Genomic DNA, 15,847 nt, shown 5'->3' on the forward strand with positions numbered 1-15,847 from the left:
TTTACGCGCGGGCGGATTCATAACAGACTAAACAATTGAGATGCAGACGAAATAGCTTAACGTTTAAAAATAAAACGTCAAACCGTATCTCGACCGTTCGTATCGTAGAGATCAGCTGTTTTCTCCGTTGCTGTAACTATATAGCGTTAGAACGCAGCTATTGTCAATATAGAGTATCAACTGTTAAGAACTGGGGTGTCAGGCACAAGGAGTATCGGCTTGTGAAAGATGCTGGCAGCAGCTGTAAGTCGCATGGTGCGCGAATCATTTCAGACTGTAAGCCGTTTCCATCTTTCAGCTAGTCTACGGATGTTCATTCAAACGCGCGATACACCTAATCCAAATTCATTGAAGTTTTTGCCTGGAATAAAGGTACACTTTAGAGCAAGAAGCTTACCTCTGTGTTGATCTCTCACAGCCAGATTTGAGGCAAATGTCCTTATATAGAATGCGATTACCACTAGTATGCATGCCTAATTTATAGTTTGTATATTTGTAACATTCAAGAAAAGAGGCAGTGGTAGATGTTAAGGGAAAACATTTGTACAGGTGAAAGTTGACATTAGAGTTATATAAACGATTTTAAAGGAATTTTTTATTGTGTTATACCTTTTGTTTATGAAATTAAAAACGACTAGTCAAAAATATTTGAAGTACGCTAATTCTCTATTATTCTGATAATTGCGAATCGTTAGCATTGACGATGATTGTTGCGTTCATTGATACTTAAAACACATATTAAGATATAAACGGACACAATAATCTTGGCTGAATTTGGCAACGTTTGTTATGTTCTACAACTGTTTTGTACTATTTAACTTTATTAAATAAAGGTCTTGGAAGAAGGTCAGGGTCGCGATTTCCCTACGATTGAGACTGCAAAAAACAGTCTGTTAGTTCGTCAGCTCTTCGCTATACCAGGGGTTCAACGGGTCTTCCTTGGGCCAGATTTTATAACGGTAACGCGCGCAGACGACGCTCTTGAATGGACAGCCCTCAAGGTAATTTTATTCAAGTGCATTTTCATAATGTCAAACGGGGGACCTTACAATGGTTGGAGTGTAGTATAAACAATACGTCCGAAATTATTCTTCTTGGATGAGACACTACTGTGTATAATCTTATTATCGGCAACTTTTTTATGCGTCTATCAGGTTACTCTAAATATATATTATTTGGAACTTAGCACGAGCTATCGCCTTAAACCGCTTGAAATTCCGATTCTGAGTTAGGAAATCCACAACATCCGCAAAGTTCTTTAAAAAAAGTTTCTGAATGTACTCGGGAAGGTTAGTATGCTTTTTTAGATGGGTAAGCACAATACGGTAGGTAAAGTAATTGGTTTATATGGCAATGCTTTATCATAGAATATTTAAAAACGCTGTTGACAGTGATTTTTGGTTTAATCAGTTGCGTGATGTATTCGTCAAAGCTGAGTTGTACTACGATTTGTACACCAAAATTTCTAAGTGTGGTACAGACAACTTCCTGATTAAAGCCGAGGATTCAATCTTTGAAACTGCACATTTCTGCTGCATGCGTTTTAATAACGCCACGGTCTAAAACGCATTATAACACGAATATTTATAATTAATGAATGCATAATTTGATAATTAGCATATTGGTGGCCCTTTATATCCACGGGTTTACTTCTATTACATTATTATTTTGTTATCGACTGACGAATAGTTCTAAACAGATATCAGTAACGGTAAGATTATCGTTAGTATTATACTGTGTTAACAAGGTTATGTTGTTCCCTTTTTTTCTGAAGGCATCCATATATGCTACAATGATGGATTTTTTCAGTGCTGGTCTGCCTGTGCTCGAGTCGCCTGAACCCGATAAAGAGTCAGAAGATAAGTTGAAAAAGGTAAGCTGATTAAAGTATATATTTTGGTTGTGCATATTTAATACAAAACAGTTCGTAGTGTACAGATGCAAATCTTCAAAGTAAATTTTATTTTTTTCTTGAACTACGATAATTATAGAAGGAATGTATCAGTGCCATGAGGTTTCAAAAAGCAACAAATTATAGCTCAACTTCATCATCTTACGGATATGGTTCCAGTTTTTACAAAAAGATTATAGTAGGTGTAGTGAAATTGTCTCACAAAAAACGAATTGGGGGGTCTAAACTTGTAGGACCTGAAGGGTCATTTGCTTACGAAATCCTAATATAACGAAAGTCATTCATGCAAAACTCGAAATATTTAATTTTTTTAGGTAGAATTCACCGAAGCCGATCGTGAAACTGCGGCAATGATTGCAGAACTGATTGACACACGAATTCGACCAACTGTGATGGAGGACGGAGGAGATATAGTGTTTCGTGCGTTTCGTGATGGAATTGTAGAGCTCGAGTTACAGGGCTCATGCACAGGCTGTCCTAGTTCGTCAGTTACACTAAAGGCCGGCATCGAAAATATGCTGATGTTTTACGTTCCTGAGGTTTGTAGCACGCGCTAAAGTTCCATTGGTTTTTGTTAGCTGATATGCTGTCCGCTTATCGAGTTTATTAGGAGGTATCCCTCAACCTAACAATTTTTGTAGTCATCTTATGTTAATATTTCATTATGTCGTAAGTATTACAGCGCATTAAAATTAAAGTGAACCACTTAGACGGTTATGTTGAGGAAGAGTCCATTTCAACAAATTCTTCTGTTGAGGCATATAAAACCCTAAGCGCACTTTTGACCGTTTTCTTGTTTGCATAATTTTGACCAAACGAGTATTTAAACGAAGGCAAACGTTTCGACGACCATATAGATAACAGCCGTAAAAGATATGCGTATATAGGTTTTTCTAAACATAACGACAGAGTAGAATAATTGTGTTTGTATATAGAACACATTGTGGAAAATATTGACTTTTATAGGTGAAAGGTGTTAAGGAGGTATTGTCAGAGGAAGACGCGATTTCACAGCGAGAATTCGAGAAGCTCGAGGAAAAGATTCGAACAAAACCGCAGGAATAACCTGGTGACTACTAGAATATCCAACAGACAGCTGTGGAATTTGTACATATCATGTTCGGAGAAAAAAATGGTATGTCGTTCCTGTCTGTAACTGTGTATAGGGTATTTCATGCGTGTCAGATAAATCGGTGCCTAATGTAGATGCACAAGCTATTATGGTTATTAATTAGTGAATAAACTACATTATGTCCGTGCAGATAAGTTTTTTTTTCAACTCAGTGAAAGGCCTAATAGCAATACAAATCGAATTTGAGAGATAATTCTGCTACGTATAAGAATGTACTTGTGTATTTGCGTATTTGAAGGGCCTTGGAAGATTCAGGCTTGCAATACCACCTAAATATAGTTTTCTCTGCACGTGCAAGCAAAATACGTTGTTCTAGTTAGCTAAATGGATTACTTGAGGAATTGACATATATGTAGTTTCTGGGTGGGTAGTAAGTAGGTGACAAAACTAGTTAAGGGTGCTTCCAGGTATACGTAAACTTTGAGTAAAAGAGGTGCAACAGGCTATATCAAATACGACACATTAATGTCACATAAGTTCTGGAAAAATGGAATCTTTTTTGGAATCTTATACGATCAGAACTCGCAATAGCATAAGGTTAAGGATAAATATGTAAGTTCTTAGAGTTATTTCGACTTAAGTTAAAATAACGCCCGTAATGGATACACTAAATAAAACTGAATACATTGGTTAAAACTGTATCAACCAATGGAGTAGACAACCCAAGGTGTAACTAAAAGTTCGTAAAAGATAGTTTTGCTGCGTGTAACTCCAGTACCGGACACGCTCATAATTTCTGCTTCTAAATGTTAACAAGATAAATGCTCGTATTGTTCAAGGATTTTACACATTATGTAGTAGATCTTTTACACTAATACATCGCGAAATAACTGGCATGTGCATAGATAAATAAACGGTTTTTCAGCCCATTAATATGTGAAAGGGCAAAATTAGAAAGCGCAGGTCTGATCTCTGTTCGCCTGCTGTTAAATGTAGAAAACGAACAACACTAAGCAATTCAACGCTTCTATCAACTGCGTTAACACAGAAAACTGAATGAAGAATTCTGCGCTATTCCCTACTATTTTCATCACTTGCTACCATGTCTTTGATTACATGAAGACTGAAACTTAATATTACTCCAATTGCGTATGTGTAACACCAAATATACCAGCTTAGAAACGAATCGTTGTCAACAGAATTAGCAAAAGACTGCTATCTGCTATGGGTTACAGAAAAATAAAGTGAGTACACATGTATCCCTAATTAGCAATACCATTCACCTATGAAGACTCATAACTCGTGGATACACATTTATGTCAGTAGATAAACATTAACGAGTGCAAAGAGGTCTTTAATTGTCTATATAGTATACTTCATTTCTAAACAATACAAAATGCATGCGCTTGTCTTCTACAATTGGGTTCGGATGGCAACCTTACTCGAATGTATTTAATGAAACTTCGACATAAAGCGCAATTCGTACTTTGACAATAATGATAAAAGCGACTGCGTTATTTTCAAATAACTATCCATTCTATAACGATTGTTATCAGAAGAACAAGAAGTTGCGATTTTGGCTACCTCTTCTATATAGGAAAGTCTATAGTGCCAAAATGATGTTGAAGAGTACAGATGGCAACGTCCATTAACTAACATCGAGACCCTGTGGATTTGTTGTAGCCTTTCATCTGTATGTTCTTAAGTACTACGTCCTACGATACGCCTTTTCTCTGTCTGTATACTGCACGAACATTGCCAGCCGAAGAACCGTGTTTATGCAATTTATAGTATTTACCTGCTTCACATGAAACGTATGAAACGTAAAGCCTTGAAGCGTCGAGGTTAACAGGCAAGTAAGCTCATATCAGCTAGTAATGAATGAAAAATGCAGGTTTTGAACGATGATTTTTCCGCGTCACCACAAACATATACATGTTCTCTGTGAGCTGGAAAGCGCTCACAGAAGTATAAGAGTCATATTATAGGCTTTTGTACACGATCTAGTACTTCGACGGCTCTGGCCTAGAATGCATGACTTTATCGAGTACCTGTTACTTCTTGGCGACTTAGTTTTTAAATTTGACTAGAAGTGACAACGATGGCTCGTGTGCACAACGCGTTGCTGGTTTTAACATGACAACTACGAGTAAGTTTAGTTGGTTTTTTCTATAGCTATAATACGTTTTGGTTTCTGTGGCCTTATCGAATAGAATAGTAAATAAAAAAAAAGTGTTCAGCAGCTTGAGACGTATATTTATAGGATTATTTAAGTCCAGGAAACCTTACCGAAAGAGATTTGCTTAACGAGAACCATTTTGATTTTTTCGGCGAGATCAAGTCGATTTAATAGTATTCTTGCGGATAAGTGAGTTAAGACATCTTCCTCTAGCAAGTCTCAAATGCTTGATACGACCTATGCCTTTAACGTAGCGAATATGTATGAAAGTTCAAAATCATGTTCGTTCGAATTGGCAGACGATGGCCGCTACCAGTGTCCAAAATGCAATGCACTGCTCATAAAGGCAGAATGCACCACAGGCTTCAATGCTCCTGAGACAGTGGTCTCATTTGATGTTGTTCCACAAATGCTTTCACGTTACGCCTGTAACGTAAGCATATGCTGGTTTGAATTCTATTAGTTTGTAAATTCAAGAGTTTTTATTCAGCTACTGTCTGTTTTCATCTTTATCGTTATATGGCAAAGTAAACTTAATTAATGGCATCTACAATGGGGTGAGGAAGCAAAATCACGTGATAAATAGTCATCGAATGGCCGAACAGTTTCTTATTAGTAAATGAATGTCTCGTTATGTTCAAGTGAGGTCTGAGTTTAAGCTTAGTATGGTGGCAGATTCTACCGGTAGCTAAACTAATGTTCTGTACAATCTACTTGTGTAGATTGTACGGAACATTAGTTTTATCCTATTGGTCATACACATGTGAAACCCTTCGGAAACAACTTTTATTTTGTGTTGTTATGCTCAAAAACGCAGTACACGTGACCTTTTTGTCGTTTGCATCCACAAATAAGATTTAGGGTATTACAGTCGAAATTGCGTCAATATTACGTCAGAGGTAAGCGGCACTTGGACTGCTTGTTCTGTCCTATAGTTGTCATTCGATAATCGTTTTTGTGTAAACTTCATTACAATTAATAAACGAAAGCAGCGAAAACATTATACAAACTATACATAGCTAATTTGTACATACCCCTTCTTTTAAATTTTCGATATCAACATGTTGGCACCTTAACAATTGAAATTGTTGGCTGGATTGCCGATATTAGGTTTCTAATCAAATACATACTTAAGTTGTATAGTATTTTGTTTCCCTAGTCCGCCTGATATATATAGGCGATTAAGTAAGATTGTTGTCTTAGGTAGCTCGTAGCAAGCATTCATATCCAGAGCTTCATCAATGATTAAGTCAGATTTCTTAGAGTAAGATAATTCATATTGTCAATTGTACATAATTTTTAGTTGTGCAAACAATACTCGACGAAAGGCGTCTCTTTCTCATTAAATTTCTATACATATGTAAAACATGTGAATTATATTCCCTTGCAGTCACACTGATGAGTGCGGAATATTTATCTAAAAAAGTAATTTTTCTTACTAATAGTATATCAAAGCTCGGAAGCAGGTTTAAATCATATGCTCGGAAATGGATACGACGGATCACAGTACGAAGTGCAAGTGCCAAGTAGCAAGTTTTTTAGACCGTACCGTACGCTTTATCGATAGGTCAGTAAATACATTTCGGTTAATGATAATCAATGCGTTTTCTAAATAAAAAAAAAACTTGACGTAGCCTACAGGATCATTTACAAATCTTTTGTAGCTTGCTATGATACGCTGTGATAAGCTGCGACACCTTGAACCACATTTAATAGCCACTATGATAATAACAATAAAAAAACACTTTTAAAAACCAGTGAATAGTTAAGTCCTAATTAATTTCTGAAAGGTGTATATTCTATTATAGTAATACGAATATATCTCCTAGAATACAAATTTGAAATTAATCAATAAGGATAACGATCATTGCCCTTTTATCCCGCTTGATCAAATCCTAATTCGATTAGCGTTAAATGAAAGAACATCGAGACAACTACACATAGTGGGGAGCAGTTTGCGATTGTCGCTGCCTCAAGTATCAAAGTCTGTATCGCTATATGCTATTGAGGAATTACAGGTAGGAGCTTCTTTGGAACAAAACGGTCTGACTCGCCTTATCTTCACCGTCCACAACCTGCGACTGAGATACTGTAGGCTAGTTATTAGTATACCAAATCCTTTTAGCACTTTTAAATCGACGAATGTCCATGGTAGCATCAGCCACGCTATTACCCACCTATGAAAAGTGATCCCCACTTTAGCAGGTCTGCCTGTACTAGAACATTGTGGTGTGCGAATGCAGATGGCGCGTAATGTAGCGTGACGGTATCAGTTGTAACATCATAGGGTGCTCCTGTTAGGAAGTAACGGAACAGAGAACGTGCGCTGGCGCTCCTATACTGGCTATGTGAACAGTGACTATTTTAACTTACATCGTTATTATTATTCCTATACTGACTGAACTAATTGATGATGGTTACACACAGAACGTAACAGGTTGTATATTAACGGATACGTTTTTTCTGCACAAAAGTTACCTAATTGGATAAAAATGTGAGGCTAATTGATGCTATTTGCTGTACTCTCTTTGTGACACTTTTACGATGCGAGACTCTATAAGCCTTCAAGGTTAATCCTAAATGCTAGTTCGCATCAGCTAGCTAGATTAATTAAAAGCACAGATTTGAAGTCACGGGTTTAATATCTATTAATCTATAGATATACTCATTTTCAAATATTTTCGTAAATTCATAATAATAATATTCATTCATTTAAAGGTGCAGGTGCTCTATATGATGAGCACATCGGGGGGGTCCAGGCTCGCTGGTGGTGGACTATTCGGTTACTGCCCTTATCGATTATTGTATTCCTGAACTTTATTTAGGGTGAGAAAAAATATTTGAATGTCGAGTTTTTATGAAGAAAAATAGAAGTGTGTTACCTTTGTTAGTCAAAGTAGACTAGCTGAAGCTTGGTGGTTTTTATTATTTTATTTGCAATTATTTCGGTCTCCTTTTTAGAGACAAGAACATGCATTTAAAAGTTATACCATTGCTAACGTTTTAAGCCAAGCTTAGAATGCCATCAGCATATCATTGTATATTTTATCATCCTTTCATGTAACTTTCAAAAATTGTTCGTTTCATTTATTTTGTTTACGGGTTGTAGAAGATTGCATGAGTTTTCGATAAATGCAGAAATGGGAAGGGATCCAATTATGAACAGAAGTCTGCAAGGTTATCTCACCTAATCAGCTTTAAGTACGTTCCTAAGTTAATTACAAGTTATCTTTAATTTATATATGTAATGTAAATAAAAAACAGCTATAATAAAAGTTTCTACCAGTCTCCAATCTATCTTATAATTTTCTTTTTACTTTTTACGTGGGCAACAGTCAGATGGTAAAAAAAAATTGTGCTTTCAAGGTTCGGCAGTTTATGCCAGTGATGAATGTATAAAACTGGATAAGCGCGTAACCTTAGCCGGGTGCAACAATGCGTGCAACGCTCCTGGGACCACCACAAAGTTAATTCTGCCCATGTGTTGCTAGTACCTGTCTTCCGACTAAACAATGTACTTTTCGTCTTAGATAGATCACGAAAATACATTCCTTACGTATTCTAATTTGAGTCTGTGTGAATACGGTATTATGAATGTCTATTTTACTTTACTTTATTTATGTTTTTATGCTGGCCAGACGTATGTGCGATATCTGCACCAAGTGCATTTTCGAATATCACGAACTCGAGACTTGCTATAAAATGCGACAGCACATTTATTATATAGTTTATTAATTTATATCATTTGTAGTTCAGACACCAATGTACGCGTTTACTGACATGTGGACCAGTCAACTGTATCTGCTCGGTTGCGCGATCGATGTTTCTCAATAAAGCACGTCTTAAATTCTATTTGACAATACTAACTGATGCTGTAAACTGAGAGTACGATTCAGATATTGTCGTTAAGTAGTTGGTAAATATTGATCTGTAGGACCTGATCGGTATTTAAGACGCAGGCAAAGAAAGTTACTTGTTTTAACTAGGATCCGGTCTTTATCAAAGAGAGGTAAATAGTGATTGGCGATATTCTTCTTTTTGTACAGTTTCAAGACTCTTTAGACGAAACAGCCTTTGGTGTTTTCTTCAACGTAATCGTTACACGATTTCGCCTGTAAGCGGATGGACTAGACTGTAGTAAAAAACAAAGGCGCAAACTTTTTTAATTTCATAATGCTTATTTTATTTATACACCACTGAATACTAACGACAGTCTATTATTCGGCTACGTTTCTGTCAAACGTTCCCTCTTTCTGCTTATCATCAATCTGTCTTTGCATTTCTTGTTTGTTTGCTTGCTTGCTTGAAACATACGCTTTAGTTTCTCTGAAATACAGGGGCATACGAGCGGCACTTCTTTTTAGGTACTGTAAGTATACGGGTCTAATCAAAAGATCACAACTCCGGCTAATGGTCCTTGGCCTCAACTTTAAATTCAGGTTTTTCCACCTTAGTTCAGCTGCGTCTTGGGCTATGATGAATAAATACAAATTTTAGCCTTAGGATTAATGAAGCTTTGCGTTTCACTACATTTGAAACTTGAAGGTGAAAGTCGATTCAATTGGACGGCCAACTAAAATAATTCGTTTTATTTTTTGACTTCTGATAGTTTCAAGCTCAGTAAATAGGTTAACGTAAAAAGGGAGGGGAGACATTAACGAAACATTACTCTACGTTTTAATCAACCTAATAAAAATCAAGCTGAAGAAAAACCTGCTCTGTCACAAGCTTGACTGATAGACCTACAAATACAGATGTTTTTCAAACATGAGCGTACGTTTCGAGTAAGTTTATAAAATTATTTAGTAATTAAGCACCCATTTCAGGTGTCTCATAACATCACTTAAGCATAAGCATCACCTTGAAATGAACGATCGTGTACAATTTCGCCGCAACATTGAGTAAAAGTTTTTCTGTGATGATTTTTCCAATAGGATTCAGATTGAAATTCAGATTGCTATTCTTTTTGCGTGTATCAGTAAATGTTCTATCTTTGCCGTCATAAAAACATTTCAAAATGCCACATGGCACTTTTAAGCTACTTACTACACATTTTGTCGCAGAATTTCACGTAGTACGCCCTAGTCTTTTTTAAAGCTGGCTTTCATAGAAAAAAAAAGGACGCACATATACTTTAGACAACACCAAAGTTAATGTAATGTCCGGACTTTTAATCTTTGAGCGTCTTTAATTACTTGGTAAAAGCTAGCAAAGAATAATTTTCCCTTAATATACATATGTTTTTTATGTATTTCACAAATTATTTCGATAAAGCTCTCCTCTTTCTTTTTCTGGCTAAACTTTGGACCATTTGAAACGCATAAGAATTGGTTCTGCAGACATTTTGCTGTACCTGTAATTTGTGTGACATTGCCGCTAATGTTTTTCGGCATGTAGTAGCCGCCTCTTGCGAGGAGACTAAAAAACAAATGTTGATTTATATGTAGTTTCGAGTCTTTGATGATGAAACTTGGATATTATCTTCGAGGATGTGACGAGCATAAAATGTGACTATACTTTGTCACATTAATAAACTTGAAGTTAGAAAAAGTAATAGGCCACATCTGTATGTATTTTGAAATACAAGCGTTAAAGGTTCAATAACTTGTGATATCAGACAGACTTGGTTAACCACCTATTTCATTGCACATTACGATCTAGGGCACAATGGACATCTTTATTTACAAGTGTGTCATTGTATCTATATGTATATATATATTATCTGCTCTGACTTCAAAATCGATATCAATTTAATCACACTAATCACAATGATGTTTCACAGGGTCATTGTAGAAAGATAGATTTTCCTCTCTTTTTTTTACTGGCCGACTAGCCATTTTATAACAAGCCAGAATATTTGAGTATGCCAACCTTTTCGTGATCTTGTCGGATCTGGTGTATGAAAGGTAGATGCTGAACTTTTTGAGACCGGAAGTGAGATTGTTGATCAGTGCAGGCTATGCAGCGTTCTTGTATATCCAATCTCGGAACTCAGTAACTCGGGTGTATATGGCAGGTATGCCTTTTTGGGCGCACTTAAAGCCCCATGACACAATGCCAATCAAAGACCATTGCCTATTTGAATTTTCCACCATTAGAGGACCACCTGAGTCGCCCTGCAAGAAAAGCCGTTAGGAATGCTTGCTTTTATGCATAAGCATTGTAGATTTTGGCACTAACTTTAAAATTAAGCAAAATACAATTAGGACTTTAATACTATTGTAAATTGCAAAATGTGAGGTGATTACTGCAAATCACAAAATGTTGGCATATAGCGAACATAATCATATATATAATACATATAGCATCAGACAGATAGTATCCTATAAGCTTACCTGACATGAATCGTGGCCACCTTTATCTTTAAGTCCCGCGCAAAGGAATTGCGGGTAAACGACGATTGTATTCAGTTTGTCTTGGCATTCGGCATTGTCCCACACCGGTAGTGTCAGCTGCATCAAGATACTAGAGGATGGACCCCCAAATGAAGTTACGCCCCAACCTATCACTGTGGCTTCCTTGTTCGCAAAAGACTCTTCTTCGGGCATGCACACTGGCAGCAAGTTTTGGTTGAAGGCGATCTATTTAGATCAGGATAAGATGTATATAAAGAAACAGTACTGATCGAGGACTCTGCTTAACTGATCACTAACCAAAGTAAGAAAAAGGTTATTATGGACTAAAACAAGAGCTACGCAGATATCGAGTATCTGCGTAGCTCTTGTTTTAGCCCATAATAACCTCTGCGTTCGCTAACAATGTCCCTGCAGTGGAACGACCTATGAACGTGTTTCATGAAAATAGCGTTGTGATATTTCTACGTTGTGCTTAATTTCTAACATTACTGCTGCTCTAACGCATAGTCGCGTGACTTGGACTGATTTCTAATGTTTAGTTTAATGTACATATGTCCTTTGGCATATTGTGGATTACAGTCAGGGCATAGATTAATAATGTAAAGTTTGTAAATCCATGCTTTAATTGACTAAATTGAAAATTTTTGCTTACATCTTCGTTAACTTTGATGAGCGCAATATCAGCGAAATTGTTATTAGATTCATTGAATTGTGGATGTCGCACGATTCTAGATACGTGGTAGTCTCGGCGTCTGCTATTCTCGTGTTGGCTGAAGTCGAATTCGCCGAGGCGGATTGTCAACTCCCTCGGATGAACGCTAAAAAAAGAATAAGCGCAAGCTAGATTAAAATATAGCAGAAAAATATGTCTCCATTTCCAAGTAGTTAATTCAGTCAAGCTCATATCTGCAATTTACATATATTAGAATATTTGGAAAGGACATAAATTCTTCAAGACAAAATGTACAATAAATTTTACTTCCGATCACCGAAGAATCGCACTTTAATATAAAGCACTAATGTACTGATAATTAATTATTTCTGATAAGTTGTATGGGGCAAATCTATTTTGTTCAGCTTCGACCGCATCGTCATTTCGTGTATGAATGAACCAAGTAGATCTTCGACAAAGTCGAAAATACAAGTACTTTATACTTACCCAGGGAGGCAATGCGCTGCAGTGATGATGTATCGATTAGAAATCACAACACCCCCACAAAATTGTTCCATCTGATTTGTCCGCTTGTCGATTCTCATCAATGCAGCCTGTGTTTAAGATCAGTATGTGACAAGTATGTAACAGTATGTATCAAGTACATGTAACAAGCCCGAATCAATCCCGAACACATTCATGTAAGAAAAATAACCGCTAAGTATTGACAATGAGTTCAATGAAATTATATGATGCAGGAGTACAAACAGCCTTATTTCTAATTATGCAACCAACTTAACTAGCACATGGACGTCGTTATCAAATTTTGAATCAGTATCAGACGGGGAATATCATATCTTCTGGAAAAAAAAAAAGAAAACCCTTGTCGATTTAACCACGCCCACCTTTTTTAACTTACCGCTATACATGTGGATCACAAAAAAAAAAATAGTTCACACTGCTAAACCATTCGAGAATAGCTTTATTGAGATAATGAAATTTGTAGCGTTCCTTCTAAAAATTGTACATTTGCTATTTTTGTTACTCAGAATAACCAAATTGAACCTTCCTCGGTGTATCATACAGTGTATCAAATGCCAGAGCTACACATTATATAAAAGGCTTTCCATGGTGAATTTCTCAACTGATCTCTTCATTAGATATATCAACAAAATTAATTATACTTTCATTAGCACAACATTAAGGGCAATGCCGGGCCACTGAATACACATGAATTGATGTCACGTGTCACGAAAGTGTTTCAGTTGGATGGACTCTGAAATGTGAAGTGATTTTCAAGCCTCAAGTTTGCCAACAGCCATGAGCGCCTAACATAATTTCAGATGATTTTACCAGCATTAGACAAACAGCTCTGGATGTACAATTATACTCGCACTCGAAACTAAAACTTGCTGATTCACCTTATTGCTAAAGCTATTCAAAGACTGTCCGAAGATTGCACAAAGATCAGTAAATGATAATATATAAACTGTCGTTTGATTTTTAAAATCAAGCTCTTTCACTTTGTAATGATGAATGTGATTTTTGCTGAAATTGGTTTTGCCTATACGAACGCCAGCTAGCGAATCTCCACTTAGATAGCTTCTGCAGGCGTAACTGATTTGCTTCTATGTTCATGCACGTTCATAGATATTTTTTGGCATTACTGTAGAGCAACGTTCTTGAAATGGTTATCGATAAATAAAAAATGGTAGTAATGAAAAAAATGAAACCTATATCGCTACCTGCGTCTTTGATATGAAGTGTCTACCAGCACTTGATAGTTTAGCGTTTAGTTAAACAAAAGAAAGACATAAGTGCTTGCCAAAAACTATTCATTTAACATTCTCGATTAGGATCTTCGGCCTTTTGACTTACAACCCACGCCCATCGTTCCACGTTGGCGACCTCGCCTCCGACGATTCTGCTCTTTATGCCCAAGCCACAAGCTGAAAATTAATTCAATAAGGAGCCCCTTAATTGCTTGGTAATTGTGGTCGGTAGAGGTTCTTCGAATAGAGTCGGGTTTAGAAAAAGAAATAATATCATTTGAAACACCAACTGACGTTTTGGGAGTCTAGCATTGGTGTGTGTGTTACTTTTTGCTAAATTGAACATTACTAAATATTTAGAAAAAAACAATTACCTAAAATAATAATGATAATAATAATAATAATAATAATAAAACCTTTATCGCATGGCACGAGATATGGCTGTAAGCATTTTTGGCATCTCATAAGGCCTTCGATCCATCGGCAGCCGGGTCCGAGTTCGAAATGTTTGCTTGCATGTGTTTAATGATCTAACGGGAACTAAAATATAATTTTTCAAGTCAATCGTTAGAGGCCGAAGCTATGACAAAGCAATCTCTATTTAATGTAATTTGCACACGTGTTTTGCTGTAAAATTAACTCACTCGCTGAATACTTTGTAATTTGGCTGCCGTTGGCTGGATTGTCCTCAGTTTGTGGTTGAGGCGTCTGGGTTGATGTAGTTGTAGGCGCGGACGAATATGTAGGCGAACTGGTTGGAGGAGAGTAGGGCCTCGTTGCAGAAGAGACGTCCTCGCCTTGTTTGTCATCTTCGTACGAGGGTTCTGCAGCAGATGCCACAAGTCGCCAGTTGACATCAGATCAGCTTCAGACATTACAACGCGTTCTTCCTCATTGAAATTGGCCTTTTTTGTCAGCAAAAACATACTATCTCTGAACTATACCTATTACAACACGTTCTTTTTTTGTTATTTGCAATCGTACTAAACTGTGCGCTTATGCTTTGCCCATGTTGCATTGCAGAACGAAGAGCAGGGTGCCCACGACAAACGTCAATATTTTACTCATGGGAATATAGATACAAAGGAGATCCCGAAGCTGTCTGCTGTCGTAAGAGAGCTATCCATGTGAGAGTCAATAGTACGCGTGGCTTAGAGGATCCTTATTCTCTATACTTGCTCTATGCTATGGATAATTGACTATCAGTTAATTGTGGCTGAAGTGGAACTAAATGTTGAAAATATATTTCTCATGCGAAACGCCTGTATACAAGAGAGAAGGAAAACTGATAAACGTTGCATGTTAGGTACTGTTTCATTTGGCTCGTTTTAAGATACAACGCCGTGCTATTTAAGGATTTCGGATCAGTAAGGGTTTATATAGAGCTTAATTTCATGCTACGATCTGTCGCTTTGGGGTCATGTACACACATGCATCTGGAATACGGGATCTTAGGACGGTCCTATGTAGAATACTGCCAAAGCGAGCTGCGTTGAGCTTTTTTGCACTCGGCTTACCCTTAGACCACGCAATCGTGGATTCCCAAGGATATTTGGTTTTTGTGCTATAAGTGTACATATCAGTACTGCTACCAGCATTAAAGATGAAAGGGGAATCTCTTATGACAGTTGTGGAAAGGGTTACGACAAACCGGCCATCGTTTTCCTCGGCTTTATCATAACGGGACGTTATGAGCGGGAATCGCGAAGACTCTGTTGTGAATTCTAGCCTTTCGCTCGGTCTACCTGTGTCAGTATGAGGAGTAAGATAAGTTACATGACCTGCGCAGTCTACAATATGTTTATTTACCATTCTATACAAACGTGTATTTTGCATAGGTATAAGTGTTTAACACATACACGCTCAATATGAATCGTTTATATATGCACCAGGCATCATGTGTC

At 37.0% G+C, this 15,847-nt stretch overlaps 2 protein-coding genes across 6 annotated transcripts in view; one reads left to right on the top strand and one right to left on the bottom strand.

Annotated features, from left to right (window-relative positions):
- Positions 1–74: 74 nt before the first annotated feature.
- LOC111259558 (NFU1 iron-sulfur cluster scaffold homolog, mitochondrial) lies at positions 75–4,266 on the top strand. The gene is made up of 5 exons (XM_022831674.2): positions 75–372; positions 834–1,001; positions 1,775–1,873; positions 2,227–2,451; positions 2,879–4,266. Exons 1-5 carry the CDS (start codon positions 229–231, stop codon positions 2,975–2,977), a joined length of 735 nt encoding a protein of 244 aa, XP_022687409.1. The 5' UTR covers positions 75–228; the 3' UTR covers positions 2,978–4,266.
- A 621-nt stretch (positions 4,267–4,887) lies between these two features.
- The window catches only part of LOC111259557 (uncharacterized), a 17,722-nt gene continuing 6,762 nt past the window's right edge, over positions 4,888–15,847 (bottom strand). For 2 of the 5 annotated variants that reach the window (XM_022831672.2, XM_022831673.2), the window contains 7 exons: positions 14,588–14,767; positions 14,050–14,120; positions 12,679–12,785; positions 12,172–12,337; positions 11,499–11,744; positions 11,035–11,279; positions 9,322–9,489 (listed from right to left, as the gene is read on the bottom strand). In XM_022831672.2, the coding sequence (XP_022687407.1) occupies positions 11,121–11,279; positions 11,499–11,744; positions 12,172–12,337; positions 12,679–12,785; positions 14,050–14,120; positions 14,588–14,767 (929 nt within the window). In that variant the 3' untranslated portion in view covers positions 9,322–9,489; positions 11,035–11,120. Of the gene's footprint in view, positions 9,276–9,321; positions 9,490–10,516; positions 10,582–11,034; positions 11,280–11,498; positions 11,745–12,171; positions 12,338–12,678; positions 12,786–14,049; positions 14,121–14,587; positions 14,768–15,460; positions 15,689–15,847 lie in introns of those variants that run through there. The other 3 variants (XM_022831671.2, XM_022831670.2, XM_022831669.2) reach the window with 3 other exon arrangements.

The sequence above is a fragment of the Varroa jacobsoni genome, unplaced genomic scaffold (genome assembly GCF_002532875.2).
Source record: "Varroa jacobsoni isolate VJ856 unplaced genomic scaffold, vjacob_1.0 scaffold_345, whole genome shotgun sequence".
NCBI classification, from domain to species: domain Eukaryota; kingdom Metazoa; phylum Arthropoda; class Arachnida; order Mesostigmata; family Varroidae; genus Varroa; species Varroa jacobsoni.

Bases quoted from the DNA above. Each gene is read 5' to 3' on its own strand.
- LOC111259558 (XM_022831674.2), top strand. From the start codon at position 229: ATGCTGGCAGCAGCTGTAAGTCGCATGGTGCGCGAATCATTTCAGACT. The intron at 1,874-2,226 runs GTAAGCTGATTA...TAATTTTTTTAG, and splicing joins CAGAAGATAAGTTGAAAAAG to GTAGAATTCACCGAAGCCGA. The intron at 2,452-2,878 runs GTTTGTAGCACG...TGACTTTTATAG, and splicing joins TGATGTTTTACGTTCCTGAG to GTGAAAGGTGTTAAGGAGGT.